General features: G+C 35.7%; 1 protein-coding gene across 1 annotated transcript in view; it reads right to left on the bottom strand.

Annotated features, from left to right (window-relative positions):
- Nucleotides 1-6,742: 6,742 nt before the first annotated feature.
- The window catches only part of LOC149946859 (protein O-mannosyl-transferase Tmtc3-like), a 143,589-nt gene continuing 131,702 nt past the window's right edge, over nt 6,743-18,629 (bottom strand). The window contains exons 9-21 of the mRNA XM_090172043.1: nt 17,687-17,853; nt 16,381-16,467; nt 16,073-16,210; nt 15,513-15,606; nt 14,649-14,783; nt 10,432-10,514; nt 10,266-10,338; nt 10,106-10,192; nt 9,386-9,459; nt 9,153-9,273; nt 8,977-9,078; nt 8,660-8,743; nt 6,743-7,472 (exon numbers count right to left, since the gene is read on the bottom strand). Coding sequence (XP_090028169.1) covers nt 7,122-7,472; nt 8,660-8,743; nt 8,977-9,078; nt 9,153-9,273; nt 9,386-9,459; nt 10,106-10,192; nt 10,266-10,338; nt 10,432-10,514; nt 14,649-14,783; nt 15,513-15,606; nt 16,073-16,210; nt 16,381-16,467; nt 17,687-17,853 — 1,596 coding nt within the window. The 3' untranslated portion in view covers nt 6,743-7,121. The remainder of the gene's footprint in view (nt 7,473-8,659; nt 8,744-8,976; nt 9,079-9,152; nt 9,274-9,385; nt 9,460-10,105; nt 10,193-10,265; nt 10,339-10,431; nt 10,515-14,648; nt 14,784-15,512; nt 15,607-16,072; nt 16,211-16,380; nt 16,468-17,686; nt 17,854-18,629) is intronic.

Below are 18,629 nucleotides of genomic sequence, written 5' to 3'. Positions count from 1 at the left end.
TACAATTTAATAACGTTACGACTCCAGCTCGCAAAGAATAATCAACCTGTTAACTTACATAATTATAAAAAGACAAGAGTTATTTAAAATTGTTAGTCTTTGTTGTTTTTTAAATATTTCATTTTGATCGTAGAATCGAATTTTATTATGAATGACGATGGCCCTAAGAAATACGTTACTTTAAATTCGAAATTCACATAATGAAAACTGATTTTTAAATAATCAATTTATCAACCAACTGAATAACGTTATTAATCCGTATTTGCCTCGGACAAAATAATTAACGTAATTCTAATCGAAAATAATTAAAGAGGGACCAATTTTAGCTGGACAACTATATTTTCAACGCAGGCAACTTCGATTTTTCCTAAACTGCTTAGAAAGCCCCATCTACCGACTACTTATATAATTTCGTTAAAAATAATATTTAAAGAAAACTTATATATATTTAAGTTATAATGAATGGAGTTATTAGAAACTATATTATTAAATTATTAAATTATTCATAATAGCGTATTAGTCTAACAACGCCGACTGTAGATGGCGCCATCAACACTATCTTGGATAAATTAAATCTTATCGCTGAAGCAATAATCGGATTTAGCTATATATTGGTTGGCCAAATCTGAGAATAACACGGATTAGTCATTTGTATACCTTATTCAGAGTAAGACTGGTTAAATCCGATTAAAAACAACAAGTATATGTACTCGCCAACAAGCGCGTGAAAACCACGGGGGCAGTGGGGGCAAGTCGCCCCCGCTTCTATTTCACAACAGGGCGGACTTTCAGAGTTGTAGTCTTATCTCCTTCAGAGTCCAAGGTTCACTCAGAATAATTATTTATTACCCTTGTGTTGGGTTTTCCATATCTCGGCATTTTTTCGGATGCAGCCTTTTTAACAAGGTATGTGCTTATAATATTGCTTTTGCCTACGCTCTCGTAAAAAAGTTGGCCCGCCCCTACTCGCCAAAAATCGTTGGGGCACCTTCCCCATCCCATCGCCTTTTGGAATCGAACTATGTTAATTGTAGTTTTGAGTGATTTGAATACCGATAATGCAAACTAAAGTCATCATCTTAAATGGGAAACCTTACGAATTGGGCAAGAAGTCTCTCAGCATCGTGTTGTGTTTTTATTTAAAAAAAAATACGTAAAAAGAATTACCGCCCATATTTTTAAGCTAGTAATCGATTACGAAGGTATATAGCTGAAAATGGCCATGAATAATGAAGACTCGCATACCCTACGTCATAACGTAGTCTTTCCTACGGAGGAGTGAGACTTCACAAGATAGTGGAAACAGCAAAGCTGAAGCAGCTTCAACCATTTACCTTCAACATCCACAACAAGGCCGCACAGCAAGAACAATCTTGGCTATTGGAAACTTTCAGGGATTCGCGTCATAAAGATTCCCTCACCGAGTTACCATTCGATCAGCCAACATAGATTCGAAATCGGTTAGAGGTCTAAATTATGTCTGCACTGGAAAACCCTCTTAAAATAAAATAAAAACAGCTAGGGCTCAAATGCTCTTTTAAGGCACTCTCAGTTGACATGCCATTCTGATAGTCACATTGAGCAATAGATTGGTATGCCACAGAACAAACCACCTCTTTAATAAATCTATATACTATTCTCTCAAAACAAATTAAGGGGGAATGAAGGGATTTGATAGGTATAAATGGCTTTGGCTTGAGATAATTTGATTTCCCAGGTTTAGGAATAAAGATGACTTTAGAATGCTTCCAGGAACTTCGTATATACCCAAGAGCAATACAGCGAGGGGCTGATCACTCCGCGTAATCGGTGTACAGAGCCGTACCTTTGGCTGTACTAATTTGATTACGCGTAGTCTTTGAAGTCCCTGCCTTTGGTAGTGCTAATCTAAGCGTAATCCGGTGTACAGACTTTCTAAGAGTGGTTAGCCCCTCGCAATACAGTCTCCGTATATTCTATCTATCATAGAACGGATAATATGGATTCCCTCCTGCAAAAGGAAAGGTAAAAAATTCAAGAGGCTTTCATCCCAAATAAAGCTGGCGTGAGTGACAACTCTTTTCATCACGTCCTAATTCCCAATCTTCCATCTTAATTCTTTTGAAGCTCGGAAGGAGAGCGTAAAAGTCATTTGTATTAATGACTCTGGTACGCCTAGCAATCGTCTCCTTTCCAGAAGTGGAACATCCTTCAACCTAAAAGTTGAGATATTCTCACTGAAATCTTACTAAGAAGCCATGGTACAAAAACCAGTTGTCACGGACATTTAAGTACAAACAACCGCCCCCCCCCTCGATGTATGAAATATATTTTAAGTATTAAATTTATATTTAAACAAATTTTCAATTATCTTGTAATATTAAATGAATTTTTAGAAAAACCTGGTTTTGGAAATAAGTTAGCGAAACGCAAACACATTAATTAAAATTAAAATTTTGACAAACTTATTTATTCAAGTTACCTGGATTTGGAAATAGGGTAGCGAAACGTATACACGTTAATTTAAATACCTTTTTAGACAAACCGAATTTTTCGAGTTACCTGGTTTTGCAAAAAAGGAAGCGGAACGCGAACACGTTCATTTAAATTAATTCTTTGACCAACTGAATTTTTCAAGTTAACTTGTTTTGGAAATAAGGTAGCCTAACGCGAATGTAAGAGGGCCAAGTCTTTTCACGAACTATAGCCCTCTTTTATGGAACAAATATTTTTATAAATAAAATTAACAAACAAACTATTTTTACGTTGGCTATACGATAGAAGGCGACACTATACGGGTATGTCGGCAGGAAATTGTGGCAAGTTCCGTATCAGCTACGAGGATGGCTGTATGGTAGGTAGTAAGTGTTAAATCCTTTTAATAAAATGTATGATTGAGATTAAACTTAAACTAAATATTAATTTCAGTAAAAATGTATATAAATATAACCTGTATGACTTTAAAAAATATTGTAAACTTTCTTAAACATTGAGATGGCATTCCCAAAACGTTTCCGACCAAGTTCGGGACTACTCTGTTTCTACAAAAATTCAGGTGTCTGAGCTCGAAAAGTAGTAAAACCTCGACCCAAAACTTAAAATTTCCATCTTTAAAATTTAAAATTTAAACTTAGTCGTTACTGTTGTGGATTTATTTTCATCGTACCGCTTCACCATACCGCTTCACGACTGCACGTTTATTTTTCAGTTAGTAATCGATGCAGATTTTAGCTCTCCCAGCCTAAAACTTAAAATTAAGGAAAACCCCCAAAAAAATAGAAGTGAGATTCCTACAAAGCCCGGCAGTCTGCTTATAAGCTGATCAGCTCTGGATAAAGAACTAACAGGTTAAGCCTACCCAGTATCGTAGACAAGGGGGGGGGGGTTCCGGGTCCAGACCCCCTTGGGCCTACCTTTGACCGTACTAAATTTCCACCTAATTTAGACCCCCCTCTTAATATTCGCGTACTTCGCCCCCCCCCCTTCACGAATTTCTGGACCTACCAATCTTAATTCGAGATCTTTTTATTGGATCTATACTATGATCGTCAAATCCAGGTTTTCAGGTGAACTGAGCAGTGGCGTAGCCAGGATTTTATTTCGGGGGGGGGGGGGGCACGCCATTGAAAAAAAAAGTAAAAAAATAAAAATATTTGTACGTACGACCATACGTTTCGGGGGGCATGTGCCCCCCCTGGCTACGCCACTGGAACTGAGCACTTCACAACGGCGGCTTGCGTCGTCATTACAGGAGCACTGAGAACTGCCCAAGTGATTCTCGGGAAATTCTCCGCTACATTTATATAGAAGAGGTTGCACATATTGATGCCCACACCTTGTAACATAATGGTTTCGGCAATACTCTGGACAGTTAAATTTTTTAAAAATGGGTTCTGACAACATGACTTCACTTCCCGAGTGACATTGATAGGTCTAGTACTGCAGCTTTTGAAAAAAAAGTGAAACAATAATCCTGTTACAAGCAAACTGAGCAACATTTTTCTAAACATCGGATATAGCACTAAGCTTCTCATTGGTTGTTTGAAGTAAAGCGTCATTTGCTCGTGAAAAATGATATATCAACTTATTTGTCTCAGTATTATCGCCTGACTTTTAGAAAATAAGTAGAGTGAGCAGACGGCGTAAAATTTCTATATCAGGTGGACTTGCTGTAGCCTCTTTTGCGGACCCGCTACCAATTTACAAGTTACGGCCCCGTAGGCCTAAGGCTCTTAGTTATTCCGTCACTGTGGTTCAAAAATTGAACAGATAATTCTATTGCAACAAAACACACAATCTCCGAGTTCATTCTAAACTATAGGGGTTAGACCAGGTACAATTTTAGCTGTCTTTAAAGAGCTTTGGAGCTAAACGTATCATTATAAGGTCCTGGAGGTTTTTTGATAAATAAGCTTTAGCTTTTGTGACTTTTTTAAAACTAATAGTTTCAATTGTTTAAACACACTTTTGTTTTTTAAAAAATGTTTTAAACATTTTATTTAAAATTTTAGAGATCTTTAAAGCATCAGTTCCCTTACTCTGCATTCAAATAACTTCTCGCTCACGCACCGTAGTATGCTACTTCGCTCCTACGAGCAGACTTACAATAAACTTGCGTGTCTGTCTCAACTAACAACTAATTCGTTTAAACCATTTTAAAAAAAATCGTCACCCACCGCAAATTAGTCCACCAAATAATAGTTGACCCCTAGCTATAATATTCCAGAATACTCAGTCCAACATCAAGTTCACGTCACAACTTAAATTAAAACATTATGGAAAAATAAAGGGAAATTAATTATGTCAAATGCATTATTTATTTAGATGCTATAAATATACAAAAAATAGTGGTCTATGGAGCGACTAATATCATTCTAAACTAGTTCAGCATTCAATTATTTAAAAATACTTTTGAAATCATTTTGGCAATTTTCTTTATCACTTCACAGGCGGTTATTGCTATATATTTTAAATCAATATCTTTATTACTGAAAACCATTTACTACGTACACTTCTAAGTCCAATTAATTTTTTTTCTAACTATACATTATTACAGTATGTTCATTGTTCACCCTAAGTAAGTTTTAAAATACCATTCTCAAAGGCATATACTATCACAAATAACATATTGGTAAGCCATTAAAAAATCCAAACGACTAGAATTAAAAAACAATATATACAAATGTTACTACGCAGCTACCAGGATCAGGAGCGGCTACTGAAGGGCTCATAGTATTAACTAACAGGTTGGTTCAGCATAATATACGTTTCACGTGGAATGTGTTTAGCTATGCACTCAGCCACTCAGCCGACTGATGTATCGTATACATTTCTTGCCCTAAGGAATTTCGGAAATATTAAATTAATAATTTAGTCCCCCATTGTAACAAAGCTAGCAGATCAAATGCAAATAGGACTGTGCCCTATAACGGTTTATCATTTCTTTGTAATACGCCTGAATGGATACCAGGCAAAGCCATTTATATTACAGAGCAATAAAGTCACTGTTTTGGGCTCTATTCAAAAGTTGCCTTTTAAAACCACTCTCTTGAGGACAGCAACAACCTTTAACTACATTTCGGCCATAGCAATAGCTTCACCCCAAATATATTTCGACGTGAAACTAAAAAGCAAATGCGTCTCTGGAGCCGCGCCTGGTTCATACGGATATAAAATAATTAATTCGTGATGTTTCGCAACGCTGGAATCTTAAAAGTATGGAAGATGGGATAGGTTTCCTCGTTCATATTGGCGAGCTAAAATATTACAATTAATGAAATAATGGTCAAGTTGAACACTTTCAATTTTATATTACTAGAAACGTATTCGGTCATCGACTTAGGTCTTCATATGTATTACTTTCTGTCATAAATATTAGATTAAATTTAAATAATATTTTAATTTTTAGTTAAATTTTAGAATAAAGCAGTTAGGGCTTTAGGAAACTCCAAATAATCTGGTGACAAAAATAATTTAAACTAAGTTTCTTCAATATCGCAATTTCTAGCAAAATATATAGTGGTTTACTTTAAAAGAAATATTTTGGTAGAGGTTCTAATACTCGAACATTCTACAAGCTTCTATAATTTTCACATCAAATGGCCCTCAACGGCCACAGGTTCTTGGCAACAATGGTAAAGCTAAATAATAATCGTAAGCGATATTACTACGAGTTCTCATTAAAGGGCATGAACTAAAATCACTTGAAAAAACTATTTATGAAAAAATTTATTGATGTTAACATAAGAACAATAAGTATGTAACGTCCTATTGTTTTAATGCTAAATTTCTAACCGAGCTGTTTTTCAATACTGACACTCTTGGACTCGCAACGAAACTGAGCAGTATATAATCGTTGTTGCTAGTTGTATATTTCGCATTAGGAAAATTTAGATACTGGGGGCTCTGTGCTGAGAACTAAACCATTATTGCGCAATAACTCTGAAAAACAGTTCGGTGATAATGTTTCCTAATTAGCATATCTCTTGTTATTATGTTACTTATGATGTAAATTAAAGAAAGTTGAGAAAAGGAATGTAATGAGTGAATACCGATGCGTTAAAAGCGTTAAGGATTTACAAAGATTAATATTTAATTTAACAAGACGCACGATTCTCTTAACGATAAATTCATCATTGCCAGACATTCAATACAAAAACGAAATGTCATTTAGGAGCACATATGGAATTAAATTAAAAAATTAATGATACAAAGTAACGTTTAATTTGCACATTTATATACGCGCGTGTGTATCAACAAGATTAATGAACTTGCGCATAAAAATACTCATTACATTAAGGCTTATGGAAGTAAATGAAAAACGTATAGAAATAATTTAGCTGATGGAAAATATTTAACTGGTAAGCCACTGTTTAGCATCTAATAACGATCTAGTATAACTACAAATTTCTTTCAATTGTTTTGATAAAATATAGTACGGGTATTGTATAAAAACGCTAATCTTTAATTTCGCATTCTGGAATAATATATTAATATTATTACTTTTGGCTCGCCTAAAAGCCCTTATAAGGCACTTTGGGTGTTCGAGTATTGCGTGAAACCCTAATATCTACAATAATAAAACTATTCTTAACACGCGAAACGCAATCAAATAAATTAATAAAACCGAAAAAATCCGCCGATCATCTTATTGAAGAGATTTTGCTGCTCATATTCGTAAATATAACATTCGATTCGGTGTCTTCGTTCTCATTGGGTTTCTTGAAAGGAGATTTAGGCAAATCGTTCTGCTTAGGCCCCATTTCTTTGAGCGAAGCGCTAGTGGCACGCGTTTGGTATTCGCGAATCTTCATTATTCTTTGTCTCACAATCGACAGATGGCGCTGAATGTAACCTTCGTACGGCGCCAAGGTAGCGGCTTTCACCAGACATTTTTCGCCTTCTTCCAAGTTTCCTCTCTCAACGTGAACAACGCATAAGTTGTGAAGGGCTTGAATATTCCCTGGTTCCATATCCAATATCTTATTGTAGCACTGAAAAATAAAATTGTATCCATCTATATTGCAAAAGGTTTAACCAAGAAAGTATTCAGGGTAACAGAGAATGTGGATAGTACACTGTTGAACTTGTGATTCCCGGACGAAAAACCACGCCCCTTTGCCTTTCCTCCTGTAATCTTTCACTTTTCGGCTAGTTAAGGGCCAGACACTCCAGTATGATCGCATGCTTTCTCTCCGTTTAGGGGAGAATATCTTCTGGGTATCATGAAAACGGGGGTATAGTTGCAGTTTCTTATTGTCTTTTAACCTGAAAACTTTCTTGGTTTAACTCCTAAATAGGGTTATTAGGTTAAATCAAGATAGCTTAATCTAGATGATCAAGCAATTGTCGTTTTGCTGTCTCAAGAATTGAGTTGGGAATATTGTAATTCAACAACCACAATTTTTATCTGCTGTGGCAGAGGTCTTCAGGAACACTTTCTTGAAATCGACGCTAACATCTCTCATTAGTCGGAGGCGTCACCTATCTTTCAAATAAAATATTTTTAAAAATACCGTCTGCTTATACTCTGTTAACGCTAATGATAGATGGCACCACTAACGTAAAGCAAGTGTCAGCCCGACGTAAAGTAGCTCTTTTTTCAACAGATGTCAAAACAAGTTAGTTAAGCTACATTTTTACCCAAAAGGCGGGTACTTATAGGTACCCTTTGCGTTGAATAGATCGTTTGTAAATTGGTCAATGACATACATTACAGTAATTATAACAATATTTTTACATGGGACATATAATTTAGGTTAAAGCCCAGTAAATAAAGTATAAGTTGTCTAAATATAATACTCTACAAAGGTTCTCCGACGGCGTTATCATTTGGCTATTTTGAATTTAACTTCCTTTGCCAATAATAGATGGCACCACGCTCTCCACTAAAGTCGTTTTTTTCGAAGAATCGGATATATTCATGGCCATCTCTAATAACAAGGGTCTTTTAATAATACAGGTGGCAATGATAGAGCCGACAGTTGCTTTTAAGGGTTCTCACCACTGGCTTGAGGTAGATGACCCCAACGACTAATGATATCGGTTTCGGTTCGTGCGTGATTTAAAGAAAGTGTCCCCTGCACTAGAAGTACTATATTCCCAACTCAATGCTCTCAAGTTGATTCGTCTATATTCCATTAGAATCTTAAGAACCATTTCTAAGTAAATCATATCTTACAATTTCAGCTTGGTCGATATCTTTTAAATGGTTGATATAAATATCCCCGAGAAGTATAAGTCCTTTGACATGGTTGGGATGATACTGTAATATAAGAATAAAAATTTAATTGCTTGAATGGAGTTAGCTATTTCAGTTTACATAGAGATACCAAGAGACCAGGTAGATATTCGTCTTATAAGCAGACAATGTGCGATTTTAAAACTTAAAGCGTCTGCTTATAGGACGAAAATGTAGCAGCTTACAACGAGATTCTCAAGTTGTCCGTTAGATGGCTCTATGCTAACTAAAAAGGCTAATGGCGCGTCATATCATACTTTTAGGAGTTGTTTGAGGTAAGTGACGGATTCCAACTCTTTTTTGGCGTCCGACAATAGTAAGGCTAAATTAAACAAGGCACTCCGGAAATCCTCCCTCATCTATAGAAACATATAAAATATTCAAGATTTAGTTCTAAAATTTCGCGAACGACTTTATCGTATTTGGAGTTTACTTCTATCGCTTTTTTGAACCAACGCTCTGCTTGATCGAAGTTTCTCTCGTCCATCGCGAGCATTCCCAGATTGAAATACACCCTTTCGTTAGCCTTTCCTTTGCTCAACAAAAGCAATAACCTGAAAAATCACATTTTAAGTAAAATATAAATAGACTTTAAAATACCTATCAGCTGGTTTCATTAAAAAAATTTCAATGCGATAATATCTAATACATGGTAGAAAATATTACCTGTCATAGGCAACTTTTCTCATCTTTTGGCTTCCATTTTCTTGAATAAGTATTGCGGAGTTCATCAGTGCTTGCTGAAAATATGAAGAATAAAATAAAATCAGAGATTCTACAGTGTTTTAAAACAATATGTTGGATAGAAAAGTCTAGAATTCTAAATCCACATAAAAATGTGAAATCACAAATATTTTTATTACAATCTTTTAGGAACCAAAGTATCTAAAATTTAAGCATATACCAGGATTACTGGGTTAAAGCCGAGAATTGTAAACGATTCTATATTTATTTTCAAAAAACAGTGTAAGCTTTAAGAATTGACAGCATAATGGTTGACGTAATAACAATTGTTTAGCTTGATATGAAGGATTTATGAACATTCATAAAAGTATAAACTCATTTTCTATATAAAAATCTTTTTACCTGTATATGAAAATGCGGGGAAATTGCCAAGTTAAGATCGAGTAATATCCCACCAAATATAGGTAGCGTAATTTATGACTAAAATTAATCTACATAAAACATCGGTGATCCCACCCAATAAATTGACCATTTACCGTGATATCAAATTTAGATAGTTATCTGGGCGTGACTGTGCCCTTTCACCACGCGGTGCGTAGAGCCCACTTAATTCGTTAAAGGGTGAGTATGATAGAACACGATGTTGGGTCGGGATTGCGTGACACAGAACGGTATATAGAGCGGCGCCAATCGCTCACTCACCTCGTGCTCCGGCTCCAGATCCAACGCTTTCTCGAAGTACACCAGGGCTTGGGTTCCTTTATTTTGTTCCAAGAAGACAACTCCTAGCTAAATTGAGACATTCACTTTTTATTACCGGCGGATAATTCGAGGAAAGAGCGCCACTTTGGACGCCACTTACGTTGTAATAAATATCCGGGTTGGTGTTATCGAACTGCAAGGCTTTCTCGTAAACGTCCTTCGCTTCCATGGATCTACAGAGTTCAAATGAAGAAGTAATTGATATTACGCGTTGTGGCAAGTTAATGTTCAATTTCCAACTGACGAAACCCAACAAACACACATACTTATTCATTTTAATTAGAATGTCTCCTCTATTGATGTAAGCTTGAACGTAATCCGCCCTCATACTGATGGCTTGACGATACAACTGAAAAGAAATACACCTCATCAAGAAGACATTTTAATTGGTAAAAGTAATAATAAAATATATAGGAATGGTAATTCTTCATCCCCAAATAAATTTGTTTTAAAAATTAAACTTCAATGTAAGTGACCTGCACCTTATCACCAGCACAACTTCATTTTAAGAGACATACCCTTAGCCCAAGAAATAAGCCTTTTCAGCCATAGTTCTGAAGTTCGTTTATTGCAAAAAAAAGGTCAAAGCCCCATCACGTTAAGACAGTGGAGAAAAATATACACAGTGGAAAAATATATTAACATTATACCACGGATGGTAAAGGCAATACACATTAATTAAGTATAGAGTCCTAGGAACACAGTAAGTTCTTTACGGAACTGTTTGGGGTTCGGCAGTGACTTTAGAAAGTCCGGGAGGGAGGTCCAGTCACGTATTGAAGAAGGGAGGAAGGAGTGGAGATGCAGAATCCAGGGAGGATGAGGGCCGCGGATTTAGGACCTCGTGGCGTACGACACCAAGATGAGATGGCAGACATAAGAGGAGTGAGGGCGCCATTGGAGCGGTGAGTGTATCAACGTTTTGTCAAACCGTTAGAAATGAGGTTTACAATTAAGGAATCGAATATTAAAAGTATTACCACGAAATGTACATGTTAAAATAAAAAAAAATTCATTTAAAGAATTATCTAAATATTTCATATATTATTTTACTAGAAAAAAAACTATTTCACGGGGAAGATTCAAACTATGGCCCCTAAAATTGTGAAAAATATCTAGCCGCATCCTAATCACGCGGTTTGTCAAGGAATTTAAATATCTCAGGCCTACTGTGTAGCCTTGAATATTAGCCAACTATTTTACCAACAACTACTACAACAATTATCAACAATATCTAAATTGTTTGCCAATTTATATTCATCAGAATTCAAACAAGAAACTACAAAAAAATAGTTAAGTCAGCTAACGAGAATTGGTTAGATCTGCGTTGAAAAGAGTTCTATTTGATGAAAACCATGTTGACGAAAAATTGCTTTCGCCAATATTAATAAAAATAAAAGAACTTATACCAAATTTCTACCAAAGTAATTTTGGCAATAAACGATTTTACTAAATAAAATCTCCTTAGGTAAAAGAAAAACCGAATAGACCTTTCCATAAATTCGCTACGACTGTCCAGCTTGTTCTTGAAATTGCGCTGTCAAACCTATGGACGAATTCATTCGCTCTCTTTGGTGGCAGGGCTGGAGAAGCATTGTAGAAGTGAGATGAAACAACAGTAAACAATAAGGCCATGTTAAATTATAGAAAGGCCTATTGAATATTACATCTAAAATAATTCGGCAACGCGGTTTTCGGAAAGCTGACTTGCGCACGCAAATCCCAAAACAAATGAATTGAGATACACAGCAATAATCACAGTGCTCAAAATGAACCACCTAGAGATTAAGAAACCAACGAAAACATTCAGCCAGACAGAGTGCACGGAGATTTGCAACCGTGTAAGCCAATTAGAATTGGTGATGGAAATATTCGTCATAGATAATATCAAGGTACCAACACTTAAAGATTCAAATTCATACTCAAACAATTTTTTTCGTGTCGAAAGGATTTCCAAGTTGTAAGAGGGCCAAGTCATCATGCGAAGACCTTAAATCATTATCTAAATTAAAACTAAAGCAGAAATTCCAAATGGCCATTCGAGAATTTCTTCTCGATTAGCTAATTATCGCATCCTAAGTTAATAACGGATTTAAATGAAAACACTTCAGAGAAACATCGCACGTTCTGTCAGCGTACAACACCACAAAGAGCGAAGAAATATTGAAAAAAAGTGCTGTATCAAAGCAAATAAAATATACTCTTCATTAATATCCCTTGAAATATTGTGAATTTGTTTTTAAAAACATTATGAAAAATATAAATTTGTCGTTTAAAACTTTTAAGAACAAAGTAAAAGCGAATTCAAAGTCAACTTGGTTCATTTTTTATTTATAAGGAGTCATTCAGAGCGTAGATTGAAGTTTCGCCCCTAGCGGCCGAGTTTAAAAAAAACTATATGAAAGCAGACCAAGAATAATAATGAATACTTTACTATAATTCTTGGTCTGCTTTCGATTTTTGGTCAAATTAAAGTAAAATTTCCAAATATTTGTCCACTTTTATAATATCCTAAACGTAAGGCTAGCTTCGCTCGCAATGTACCCCCCAAACTCAAACCCGTTCCTACGCCCCTGATTGAAGCAAAGCTAAAACCTCTAAATTCCAATACCAACGGAAATTATACGATAACAACAATTTAAAACACATTCCAAAGAAATACGTCAAATTCGAATAATAAGAGCACCCGTAGCCACGAAAACACTTACAGAAATGCGAACCAAAAAAATAGCAGAATGTCAAAGGAAAAGAATATCCGGAATAACACTTGTAAACTAAAACCTTCCCAGTATCTCCTTCAGGTAACGTACAAAAAAATACTTAATGAAAATAAATTAAAAATACCTCCGAAGACTTGGCTAACAAGACGTAAACAACTCATCAAACCAATTTATGGAAAAAAATATCAACCATTGAAACTAAACACCGATACCAAGAAACCACAATATCGTATTACAAAGCATTCTATATATTTTTTTAAAAATAAACGAGTTGTTTTTAATACCGCGTACCATCAGGAAAATATTCAGGTTCATAAGAATATTGTAAGGCAGATATTTTAAATCCATCATGGTATAAGAAAAAAACACAGAATAATTTTGGATACGAAGTATACGATGATGGTACGAGACACTAATTCAATTCTATCGTATATTCTTAGGTATCCGAATATATTTTTGTTGGAAAGGCAACTTTAAATGACGAGCTTTGGGCTCGGGTCATTTGGGCAATAATACGGCATTGCGATAAAACGAAACAAGAAAACCGAACTGACTACCATTTCCCATTTTCTCATCAACGAATATCACGTGAAAGTCATGACTATCGAAATACGCTAGCCAAAGGATTCATACCAATTTAAAATCTTATTGGATTTTATACACTACAGATGTTGTCAAAATTTGGTCGCATCACACATACAATTAATGAAACCACAATTAACAAATCCATAGTATATTTTTAACTGGGTTACTGCCACTGAATTTACCTTCGGCATTTGCCTTGATGTCTCCTTGATGAATTTGTAGTTAGACCACTGACCAAAACCCGTAAATACTAGTTCGCGACGTTCAATTAAAACAGAATTATTGAGATTTTGATCAACATATGGCCGTTTTAGGTGACAACAGGAGGATTTGGTTACTTAGAGAGCTTCGCGAGATAACCCTTCGCTCAATAGTAACGAGTTACGAATGCTTCGTACTTGGATAATCCATATCTGCATAGATAAGATGTTATCGGGCACGCGGTATTGACGGATCTCAGTTAGTTCCCAGTACGCTTCGCGCTCATCAGAATACTACATGGGCGCCACCTCTGATAAACTTGATGAAACGTTTGGACAATTCCGTTAGAAAGGAAAAGCAATTTAAGCAATTTAGGAAATAATTTCCTTATGGGAATATGATAGTCTTTTTTCCAACCAAATCCTATCAATTAAGAGGTAAACGTATTTAATTTCTCGTTTATAAAAATGTGTTTCTCGGTGTTCTGCCAGATCAAAGATAATAAAGACATCGTACCCTAAATTCGCGTAGTCAATAGCGTTTACCCACTTCTTGCCGTAACTCAGAAAATATTAGCTCCACAGTTACGGTATAGTAAACAACTCTAGATATCGCCCTACAGCAACGCATATAGGGCACCCTGGATGTATATTAGATTTACTGATATCGGCAGATTTTCGAGATAAGCCAGAGTTCCTACACAGAGCTGATGAAACCAGTCTACTCTTGGAATCTCTGGCTGAAATTTTGACTTTTGCTAGCAACTGATGAAACCCTTTTTCACGTGCCGGAAGTGGGTAGTCGCTTCGTTACAAAACCACCAATCGCCTAGTTCTCTGAATTCGAAGATAGGGTATGGAGTTCTATATTATCGGTCCATCTCAGCTACCCAAAATCGTGCTCGAGTCCACGCGAAAGACACACTTGAAACCAAGGGATTAGTATTAATCTGCAAGAAACAAGGTTTTAGAACATACAGAGTCTGCTTCTTCCAGTCTGGATCCATTTCTTGAAATGAGATTGGCCAGATTGAGGAAAACGTTCAAATGGTTTGGAGCAATTCTTGTTTGATAAGGTTCACCGGGTTTCGCCTTAGGCAACAATGATTTGGCCTGGAAAATAATAAAAAACAAGGCTATTTTTATATACACTTGATTTAAAATATTGTACATTTTTTAGAATGATTAATGTGGTGGCCCTTAATTTTGATGGATTATAACAAAAGGAATCGTTATGTTAATCAAGAAAATAAAATAACGAAAATACTCTTATTGATAATTTCCCGTAAATTAAATTACTCATTTAAAAGTAAATTTCTGTGAACTATGTAAAGCACAGACTCTTGGTAAAGGTATTTTAAATATGTAAATGTAATGTACTTTTAAGGACAATTTTCAAAGCCAATATAATACTTTTCGGAAGTCGATACATTTAGTGGAATAGTCGTTAAACCCAAGAAACTCATATAATTTTAGGGCACATTGGATGATTTACTTTTTTATTTTATAGATAGTTTCAAGAAGATATATCTACAACTAGCCGTGCTTAGTTCTTCAATAGTAATAGGTGCTGGTAGGCTATGTGGCTGGGGTTATGTACCGTGTCAATTCCTAAAATTACGTTAGCGTAGTTTAGGTTTTATCCGTTTGCTGGCAAGATTACGCTATTCATTGCCAGCCAAAGATGTGACACTGTTAGGGCCTACCTACACACTACGTTATACCAGAACGGGAGTAAACAGTTCGTAAATATAAGATGCGAGTCCTGAAGTAACGGTAAAATATGACAGTAGACATTACAATTGAAATGCCAAGTATTCGCCACCTGTAAATGAAACGTACCTGCCAAAATGCTTTCTCAGCTTCGCTATAAAATCCCAAGTTGTTGTATGTCCTGCCAACATTCATGTGGGCACCCAAATCATCGGGCTGCACACTGTAGAAGAAGAAGAAACATAATATGTTTTATTCTAACGGCGTATTGTTAGTTTATAGTTTTAAGAACTGAAATAATTGTGCCTATTTTGAAACCAAGTCCTTCAAAATGTTATCGAGAAGCATAGTAGTACCCATCCTCCTACTCTCGTTTCATGCAGATAAAACATTAGATCTCACTGTATCTTCCCAGATTAGTTAAAATATCTTAGCATTATGTGAATATGTTAATCAACCATCGATCTGATTAAAATATTACCTTGCCTCATTAGTAAATAAAAAAACTTAAAGGAAAAGTGCAGTTTACTGCGAACTAGTTTACTGTTATCTGCAAATGGTTATTAAGCAGCCCTTCAAACTGATTTTGATATATTTGAAATATGCTAGTGTTATCAGACCAAATAATTACCTAAGACGATAGCTTAATGTTAATTTGTATCTGGAAAGTAATGAAATAGTTTTCTTACCGAGCCGCGGTTTGAAAGTAATCCAAAGCTTCTTTGTATTTTCCTTCACTCTCCAGAGCATGACCAACGTTGTTGTACAATTTAGCATTTTTGTCGTTCACTCTTATCCCGGAGGTGAACAACGTGTACTCTGATTTCCTGCAAATAGAACTTAAAACTGTAGGGCACAAATAGAGATAGAACAATTAAAAAAGCATTGTTATTGTTGCCAATTCAAATATGCACGCACACGTGCAGTTATGTTTTAGCTATTTCAATAATTTAAATATTAGTCACACATTCTGAAACGAAACAAAAGCAATTCTTACCAGTCGTAGTTTCTGATGAAAGTTTTCACAGCGTGAATGCCAATGACAATCAATAAGGCACCCCACAAAACTTGGCGTATGACATTTCTAAATATAGGAAATTATTTCATGTTTAATATCAGTTATCCTATTTATCTCTACGTCGAAAACTCCATAAGATATCCGCCAATATACGGACTTAAATATTGGATAATTTAGAACGTGCCATCTAAATTTATGAACCAGGTCTTGGTTGAACCACTTCGAACTTAAATTTAATCGGAGCCTGGTTGCACTTAATTTGAAATTTAATAGTTCTATGTTCAGAAATAGCCCCTTTCATTTTCCAAAGAGAAAGGATTGGTTAAACTTTATTTTTTCGTAATTCGCGACCGGAAACTATCGCTACGCCCCCTTCGGTTCACCATTGAAACCTAGATAGGTAGTGCCTAAAGCCGAAGCTATTTGTTTTTCTCTTCTTTATTCGTAAATTTTACTTAATAAATAATGATACTTGCGTGTTAAAATAATTTTTGCATCGTTTGCTTACATTTTGATCAGTTTATTCAATGAAAAACCTTCTTATGACTTTTTAATTTGTCTGTAGCAGACGCTAGAAGCAAGCGCCGTTACGCCACCTAGACTCGTTTCGGTCGCCAATTTTAAAATGTATATACAATTTCAGGAAAACCAATCATACTGAGATTTCTCAAGCAGATTTGAGAATTTTAGTGGATTTTGGCAAATTGGCATGAACGTACAGAAAAAGCAGAAATGTTTGACTTTTTCCTAGTCGAGATAGTCTTCAAGAGAATAAAATACTCTTGATTTTATCAAAATGGGATGGTATATAGTTAATTGATAACTTAATAACACAGTTAATCAGAAAAATTACACTCAATTGTGTTCTTTTACTAGATCTTTTTTTGATTATTTCAATATACAGAAATTAACTGATATTTCTCAGTAAGTCTAATATTATGTAGCAAATATTTGAAACTAGATAAGTTGTGCGTGAATCTATTTAGGCTTCCATTGTATGTTGCCTGTTAATTTATTTGAAACATTTTTGCAACATAAAAATATGAATTTTCTCCGTTAAGATCAATATTAATTTATTTTATTTACTTTTAAATCCGAAAGATATTTCGACCATTGACATTTCCCTTTAAAAAACGGTTCGTATAATTTTAATTTTATTATTCTTAAATCAAATCGACGCTTTGTACTAAAATGTAACTTCGAATATCTGGCACATCGTCAGATCAACATTTGGCTATACTTATCGTTAGTATAGTTTTGCTTAATTTAAAGCAAGATAATTTACCCCGAGGAAGATTCTTGAAGTAGTTCGTAAATACGAGTCCATCCGTAGCCGAGGAGCATGAAGAAACCCATCGAAGGAGCGTAGAGCACGCGCTCCGCCACGACGAAGCCAACAGGAAAGAACAGGTTGGAAGCGGGAAGGAATGGAAACACGATGAACGCCAGGCTCTGCAACAAACAAGACAAAGATTACCTCATTTTCCAACTTAGCGCCTCAAGTCTCATTTTCATGCTCTGGTAAAAAACCTCAACGGCAACTTCCGCTCCTTGCCAGCGTGAAAGTATTATTTAACACTACTAGCGGAGAGTTTAATATTGAGCGACTTTGCCAGGCGGAAGCCGAAAATATCTGTTCGAAAATTAAAATTCCCGAAATGGAAGCGGATTTTAAGTATTTTTACCAGCTACAAACGAGCATGAGATAAAATATCTACGGGTTATTATTGTAGTTTTCAATCAGGCAGTTTACATAGTAGTTTAAATAGGATATCAGAGCACTACTCTAGCTAGAGAATAACGTTACGGTGTACAATACACTCGCAACAAGAGGAGCCGGGTTCAATCCCAGCTTGTGGAACTGGGTGTAAACTCTTAACCACTTCTTCCGCGTTGAGTTTTCACGTTATCTCCCCACCGATTAAAGGGGTTTTCCCCCTAGTTCTTGCGGTTTCCCCTTCCCATAAAAACTTGTAGAGGTTAACGGTAATAGTTAGTGTAGGGAACTGTTGGCTCGCGGGACACGAAGAGCTTGCCACCACCCTCCTGCGCATTGTAGCCCGGCCACCTGTTTAAAGGCATTAAAAGTCGCTAGATGACTTGGGCCTAAGGTGGTGCCTTGGGTATTATCCTAGCTGATTAAATATTTGGAGTGGTCAAAGAATTCATACTGCTACTAAGAATACTTTGTATGGTTAAGGCTCTGGAATTAAAATCCTAATGAAGAA

This window comes from Leiobunum rupestre, chromosome 4, assembly GCF_980474605.1.
Source record: "Leiobunum rupestre chromosome 4, qqLeiRupe1.1.hap1, whole genome shotgun sequence".
Lineage (NCBI taxonomy): Eukaryota > Metazoa > Arthropoda > Arachnida > Opiliones > Sclerosomatidae > Leiobunum > Leiobunum rupestre.
This window is presented reverse-complemented; position numbering and strand designations above follow the sequence as displayed.